The sequence below is a fragment of the Coenobita brevimanus genome, chromosome 78, assembly GCF_032717465.1.
Source record: "Coenobita brevimanus isolate Jiangsu-jjx chromosome 78, ASM3271746v2, whole genome shotgun sequence".
Lineage (NCBI taxonomy): Eukaryota > Metazoa > Arthropoda > Malacostraca > Decapoda > Coenobitidae > Coenobita > Coenobita brevimanus.
This window is the reverse complement of record NC_137031.1, coordinates 30,117,338-30,125,401: the sequence shown is the minus strand read 5'-3', so window position 1 is coordinate 30,125,401 and position 8,064 is coordinate 30,117,338. Positions and strand designations below refer to the sequence as shown.

At 42.2% G+C, this 8,064-nt stretch overlaps 1 protein-coding gene across 4 annotated transcripts in view; it reads left to right on the top strand.

Annotated features, from left to right (window-relative positions):
- The first annotated feature begins 433 nt into the window (after positions 1–433).
- LOC145408858 (E3 ubiquitin-protein ligase RNF180-like) overlaps positions 434–8,064 on the top strand; it is a 28,334-nt gene continuing 20,703 nt past the window's right edge. For 2 of the 4 annotated variants that reach the window (XM_080279502.1, XM_080279499.1), the window contains exons 1-2: positions 749–759; positions 1,696–1,833. In XM_080279502.1, coding sequence (XP_080135628.1) covers positions 1,792–1,833 — 42 coding nt within the window. In that variant the 5' untranslated portion in view covers positions 749–759; positions 1,696–1,791. Of the gene's footprint in view, positions 543–748; positions 760–821; positions 981–1,695; positions 1,834–8,064 lie in introns of those variants that run through there. The other 2 variants (XM_080279500.1, XM_080279501.1) reach the window with 2 other exon arrangements.

Below are 8,064 nucleotides of genomic sequence, written 5' to 3'. Positions count from 1 at the left end.
TTCTTGATATTTCCGTGTTTCTTCCTGCCTTTATTTTTCCTCTACTCGTAGAGTACAATATAGTCATATTATGGGTTGGTGCTAATTCTTTGTTATTCCTTACTTTTATTTTTACTATGCCAGACGAAGTTATTCAATTCTGGAATTATCTGTCCTTGTCAGATATATATATATATATATATATATATATATATATATATATATATATATATATATATATATATATATAAAGCTCGATCACCCTTAAGTGACTTTTTTGGATTAACATCGTCGTCAAACGGTTCAAACAAACTGCTGCATTAAAGAGCAGTATGGCTGATGTGTAAATATTACTGAATCAAACATGATAGAGAAGTTAACAGTATCTTCCCTGGCGATATATTTTAAATATTACGCGTCCAACATTTGCCGATAGTCCGAGTGAGTTTGGGTAACTGGATGTGCTGGACGTTGCTAACCGCATCACGGAAGATCACGGAGAGGACTGACATCAAGAAGTGATGATTTTTGTTTGTCCTGACATCTAGTTCCCAATGCGCAAGGTAGTATTTAACAGTTTTTGTGTTTTTCTCACTTTGAGATGAAGGGATGTAGGGTGAAAAAGATGGTGAAAGTCAGGGTGGCAGACGATTCATTTGTAACCACCCATTCTGGGATTAAAACATCTGTCAAGTTATTTCGCTATAGGCTCTGCTTCGTCCGATTTTTTTTTTTTTTTTTTTATCGTTACATACATGGCTCAACGGGACAGAGTGCTATGTATGACTGCATTTTCCGTGGCATATCTTGACCAGCAGTATCATATTCTAGTGTTAACGTAGTTACAACCCAAGCAGATGGACAGATGGGCAATTTGAGGCCAAGTTAAAGTGAAAAGAGTTTAGTATAACTAGAGCTTAGGAGAGATGGCAGTTTTAGTCCAAGTTCAAAGTTTTTCTGACTTGGGACCCACCCTTACCCACCATTAGGCCTGAATGATGGTAAAGTGAAAAGTGTACTGTATTGACAAAGTACCGTAAGGGTTAGCTTGATTTAAGAACAATATATATATATATATATATATATATATATATATATATATATATATATGTATGTATTTTTAATCATCCATTATGGAATCCCATAGAAACTAGGAACTGTATTACAAAAAGGTGTGAAGCGTCAAGAGCTAAAGGATATAAATGTTTGGAGGGGAGTGATATGCATGTAGATACAGAGGGAACAAGAATGCCCATGGACTTGGAAGATTTGTATGGTGATGAAGGTGATTGTATTATCAGCGCAGCAAAAATTGAGGTATTATTTACTTTTGGACATCTCAGGCTTTCTACACACAAGCAGTGTTTATGTGGTTTGAATGGTGTTGACCCTTACTTCAATTGCAAATCACTAGTTTTTGTGATTTTCGTCCTTCCCCACCTAGGGGTTTTGCTAGGGAAAAATCAGTTTCGACATGCAAACAATGGTTAGCTTCAGTTCAGTTAGGTTAGGTTAGGTTAGGGATTTAGGCTAGACATTCAAAGTATGTTTTCTGATGGTTCTTGTTGTGTTTTGAATGATTTTGACCGTTTTTATCAGAAATTGCAAGTTTCTGTGATTTTCCCCTAGCAAAACCCCTAGGTGAGGATGGGGAAAAAATCACAAAAACTAGTTATTTGCAGTAGAAATGAAGGCCAAAATCGTTCAAACCACCAGAAAAACATTGTTTGCATATTTAAATCCAGGGATGTCCAAAACTAAAAAGTGACTAAAATTAATGCCCTACCCGGTACTGATGCAGAGGGACCACTGATGCCCTATTCGTTGTTCGACAGCGTCAGGAAAAATATGCAGGTATACAGTACTTCGATAAATGATACCCCGGCTTATCGATGGGGATAGAAATACAGTAGAACCTCTCTCATTCGGACTATATGGGGGGAAGGGTTGTCCGAATTAGCAGATTGTCCGGACCATCAGGGTAATCTCCAGTTCATACCAAACTCTATCTATATATGGTATGTTTGTTAATTATTAACATATGTGGCATATGTCAACCCTACGTAACTGCAAAAGATGAAAGGGTACCGGTACTAAAATAACAAAACTAATCATGTACGATAGTTTTGTATTGCATAATTTACAGGTAAGGCCATGACAAGAAACTAGCCTACATTTTAAATTGTAGTAAGTGACTAAGGCCCATGTAGGCAAAAAAATTAATTAATTAATTAACTGTAATATTTGGAATAAAAATAAAACTTATGTAGGCAAAAAATACATTGTCATCTTTGGCTTATTGATAACACCCATATGGGCAAGAAGCTAATGTTTGATGTACAAGTAAAGCACATTTAAGTACAAAAAATAACCTACAGTAATCACTAAACACTGCAGAATATTCTGACCCATTTTTTTGTATTTTGTAAGCAAACTCCTCCTTTTAACACCTTTATTCATTACGGAAGCTACACTTGCATTAAGGAGCATGGTAAGGAGGATTAACTTTTGAAATACAGCGTAAAAATATAAATAGTTGGTGAACTAGTTGATGGAACGAATGCTAGCGTGTGTTTAAACAGGCGCCCATGTTGCGACCTAGCGTGATCCGAGACTAAACGAATGACGATCGTTTTCTGCGCCGATACTGAAAATGACTTCAGAATTACTTTCAACATATTTTTGGAGCTTATTATTTTTAAATTTTGTCCGGATTAACAGAAATCCGGATTAAAGGGGTCCGGACCAAAGAGGTTCTACTGTACCACCATACCCTCGCCAATGATGGCCAAACCCTGGTTGAATGATTGGTTTTTATTTTTTCTTTACCGATTTTGATGTTTTATACAAAAATTGTGTTTATGTTGATTTATAAACTGTTTTTAGACTTAATGTGTTTGAACCATAGGTGGGGTGAACTTTGTCATTTTAGGGCTCAGTTTACTAAGCTTGATTTTTTCCAGACTTATATTTGACAATATTCATATTTTATTTCTGGTTTTAGTGAGTTATTTACAGGTGTTAGGCTTAGGTTAGCTTCTTTTACAGCTGTTAGGCCATTTACATTGGCTTTAAACTTGTTTTTGGAGTCATTTGGGTGGGTTAAGGACTTGGTTGGGGGGAAACCCAAGGCTGAAAAACACATCCCTATGCTTTACATGCTAAATCTACCCCAATATATGATACCCTGCCTAACGATGGGTTTTTACTTAACCCCTAAGTACCGCAATTCGATCTGGCTTGTCTGTCACTGGAGCCGCAATTTGGGGTGTTTTTTTGGACTTTCACCAAGGGAAGAATCAGTATGTTCTTGCTAAAGAGGAAGAATTTACACACCTGACAGCACAGTCGGCACCCCCCTAGGTCTAATGGTTATCGCACAATCATGGGTTGAAGTTGAAAATAAAATAAAATAGTTACCCCCCAAAATTTTTGACAGCCCCCATAATTGTGATAACTAACTATTTCTATTACTGAAATAGGTCATTGCAATATCATATATCACACCAAGCCTGAGAACAGGTGTTTTGGGGTGTGGGGAGATTACTTGCTTTTTGGGAGATAAAGTACCCTATGGGGAGAAGGTTTGTAGTTATAGAGGTTGGACAAAACCATCTTTTCTCATCAAAGTAGAGCACTTTAGTTTGTTCTTGACCAGCTACTATGAAAAGAGATGTGTATGTACGTTTGGGGAGATAAAATTCGATTGGGAAGAAGGCCCACAACAATTACATTGAACCTTGGGAGATCATTTACGGTAACAATCAGTTTGGCTAGTTGAAACAAACAAAATCTATGTGATTTAGCATATCAGCCATGCAAGCAGGTGTGTTTGCAGGTGTGGGGAAATAATTCACGTATGGGGAGTATTCCTGAAGTCCCTCATAGTACTTCAGAACTTTCAGAAACACCACATGTTTATATTGCCATGTAGGAAAATAGAATATTGTTCAGTATTGTTGCAGATGCATGCAAGGGAAAAGGGAAAATGTAACTGTCTTTACTATATCGAGGTGGAAGGGTGGTGGTGGGGGGGCTGGGGCTCAGATACTTGTGATTGCATGTGTTTGCATATATAGATTAGTATACAGAGAAGCAGAGTGGGGGAGGGGAGGCGTGGGGGGGAGAGCAAGCCAAGCTGCTTGCTTGGTATTGCACGATGGTTTATTGGGGGTATGGGGCCGAAAGGGAAGGAGGGGGTAGGGTAGGTAGGGGTATACAAGGTAGGGGGCAAGGTGGGGGGGCTGGAGGGGGATGGAATGGGCCTTGTGGTTGGGGGAGGGGTAAATTTTCAACTAACAATGTCCTATTGGGGTGTACAGAAGGGTGGAGGGTCTTCCGAGAGGGTTATTACGTGACAGATGACGAAACTTTCAGGCAATGGGTGGGCCGAGAGGGAGGGTGACCCCCCTGCCCCGAGAGTGGCCAGATCCCCCAACCCGAGGCCGGAGGGATTAGTTCTCATTGACTTGAAGGGATATACGTCACAATCGGGGTGGAGCAATGTGCAGGCAGTTTTTTACAAGGCACGCTATATTGACGTGATTTGTCTGAGAGGGCTAAAGTGGTCAACACATACATTGATGTGCTTCGGTATTTAGGGGTTAACCAATGGGATCCTTACACCGGGGTATATCTGTATAGGAAAGAAAAGGGAACCGTACTTTGTTTTTGTTGGTTTGGAGAAGGCCTTTGACAGAGTCCTTAGAAAGATGGTGAAATGGGCAGTGAGAAAGCTTGGAATCGAGGAGAGGCTGGTTAGGGTTGTTATGGCCATGTATGTGGGTGCTCGCACCCAGGTAAGAGTGAATGGAGATTTGAGTGATGAGTTTTCTGTGAATGTTGGTTTTCACCATTGGTCAGTTTTGAGCCCTGTGTTGTTTATCATGGAATATACTTGAAGCCCTCTCATTTGACTTCAGAAATGGTCTCCCATATTGTATGCAGATAATTTGGTGTTGATTGCAGAGAATGAAAGGGAGATGGAGGAAAGATTTAGGAAGTGGAGAGATGGTATTTTGTGCAAGGGCTTAAGAGTAAATGCAGATGAAACTAAAGTGATGGTATCTAGGGCTTGTGGCGACACCGTCAAAGAAGAGGGGAAGTGGCAATGTATGATTTGCCACAAGGGCTTGGGAAGAAATTCCATCTTGTGCAGTGTCTGTGATCAGTGGGTGCATAAGAGATGTAGAGGTTTTAGAGGTAGACTGTGAGATAATGCTGATTTTATGTGTGCGGTGTGTCAGGGAGAGCAGAAGATTGTCAGGTGTGAAAGGATTGAACTTGCTGGTGAGTCTCTTGAGTGTGTGGAAGAGTTTTGTTATTTGGGAGACATGTCATGTGTTGGAGGTGGGGCTGGAGCTAGCTTTGTGGCTAGAGTGAGGAGTGGTTGGAAGAAGCTCAGGGAGTTCTTGCCTCTCCTGACTTTGAGAGGGCTCTTCCTCTGTGCTAAGGGATCTTTGTATGCAGCATGTGTTAGGAGTGTAATGGTGTATGGTAGTGAGACTTGGGCAGTAGAAGGCAGAGGATATTTGCAGGTTCAGACATACAGAAATAACAATGATTAGGTGAATGTGCAGAGCGTCCCTGAGTGTGAGGCCTGGGGGGGCTAAGTTTACGATGGAAGAGTTAAGGAGTAGGATTGGACTGGAGTGTATTGGTGCTGTGATGAGGAGAGATAGAGTTAGTTTGGGCATGTGGAGAGGATGGGGGATGATAATTGGGTGCAGAAAGTGAGAAGTGTTAATGTTAGAGGTAGGGGTGCGAGAGGTAGAGCAAAAAAGACGTGGGACAAGGTCATTGGGTGTGACCTCAGGGATGAGGGACTGAATAGGGAATCTACCAGAGATTAAGCAGCATGGAGAGCTGCCATTAAGTGACCAAGGCCAACGCATGCAAGCAGGTTGGAGCCTTCAAAAACAAAACAAATGATGTACAGTATTCTGTTCACTCAGCTTTGATAGCTGGAGCCAAGAAACATTTAAATTAAAGCTCTATATTGGTTAATGCAACACTGAGGAGCTTGGTAAATCTACAGCTCTTCATATTTTAACACTTGTATACTTAAAGTTGTAAAGTGCGTTCAGTGTAAGCAGCCAATTTTAATATGGAATAATTTCCAAAGCTAGAGAAGTAAAAATTAGCTTTAAAAGTGTACCATTATCAAAGAAAATTGAAGTTGATTATAAAGCTAAAAGACAATGAGTGATGTTTGAAGTAAATGCAAGCATGCATCATACACCCATACTCCATTATCCAGTGCATCGATAACTGGCGCTTCACGAGACCAAACACAAGAAATAGGGGAATAGTCCCACAACCCGAACAATTTGAATGTCCATCGCCTCGCAAGTCCGACACCCCGCCTCTCCCTAGGTTTGAAACGAGCCTTCCCCGGTTCTCCTGTCCTCCCTCCATCCCCTCTCTTCTCCCACCCCCCGTCCCTCCTCCATCCTCCACCACACTCATCACTGCCAGACATGTCTTCCTCCATCCCCCTTCCATCTCCCTACCTTCCCCCTACCCCGCTTGTCTCCGGTGTGTGAGTGAGTGAGAATGGTGAGTGAGTGAGTGAGTGAGTGAGACTAGAGGGATGAGTAGTAGGGCTCTTTGGCCTTCTTGTTTCCTTCCCTGTCTCCCCACCCTCCTCCACCCCTGCTTGTCTCCCTCCCCTCCCCATCCCTTCGTGTCCCCCTCCACCTGCTTGGCACACTGCCAGTTGCCTGCACATCCCCCGACGCTCCCCTAACGCTGCTTGTCTCCCTCCCCATCCCTCCACCCACCCCCACCCCCACCCATGCTTGCGCTGCCAGCTGCCTGCCTTTCAGTTGCCCAGAAGCATCTCGCACCACATATCCCACCCACATTACCTTTGTGCATGTGATGTTTGATGTCTCATTTTTCAGCTTTGACATTGTTCCTGAGGATAATAACATTACCCGTGGTGTCTCTGTGTCAGTCTCTCTTGATTGAGTGAGGTATATGAGAGTTTGGGTTTGTGTCTGGAACACATTCCTGGCTTTTCTGCAGTATGTTATGGGGAAAATTGCTTCAGTATCCGACATACTCGATGACCGAACACTACCACTGGTGCACAACACTGCCGGATATCAGGGTATAGGTGTAGTGTAACATCCGGACATAGGTGTACACTGTGAGTAGCTGTGGTGCAGCATGTGGATGTAGGTGTACACCTGGGTAGATAATTAATTTAGTGTTAGGTGGGGGTGCTCACCATCCACTCACTTGATGTAGTGCAGCTCTTGGGTTGCTGACCTTTCCTCTCTTCCTTCTTTCCTTCCTCCCTCCTATGTCCTTCTTTCCTCTTTCTCTCCTCCCTTCCTCCTATGTTCTTCTTTCCTCTTTCTTTCCTCTTCCTTCTGTGTACAGTTGACTGTACACATAGTGACAAGCCAAATGGTTTCCTGTACACCAGGAAACCATTTGCTATATTGGGTGGTAACCATTTAACCAAGCAATGGCACATGGTGGTTTTGTGGGTAATTAAGGTGGTCCAATCGGATTAAGCCTGTATCTGTTTATATCCAAGGGGTGGTTGAGGTTTATTTCTCACGTAATGCCACTCGGATGAGTGAGGGTGGTCACTTTCATCGTAAATGTCAGCACCAACTTGCCTAGCCCTGGGCTTCTGTGCTCCTCATGGGGCAACATAGGATTGGTTGATGAATGAAGGAATGAATTATTAATATTATTACTATTATTATTATTTATGTGTTAGCCAAGAAACCATTTACAACGCTGGGTGGTAACCATATAACCAAACCATACGTGCTCCCTACGTGTCAACAAGTGGGTTGGTGGAGGATTGGTGCCCCTCCCTGAAAAACAACTAACTTGGTGTCAAATGGCCACCCTTTGCGGGATTGTGGTGTCTGGCAATAGATAGATAGATAGATAGATTTATGTGTTCCCTATGTGTCAACAGGTGAGTTGGCAGAGGGTCAGTGCCCTTCCCCAGAAAACAACTAAGTACTATATCTAAAAAGACAAACAAAATGCCTCGGACCAGGACAGACCAATAGGTGACGACCAAGGACAGTACAAAGGACATGGTATGGATTTCAG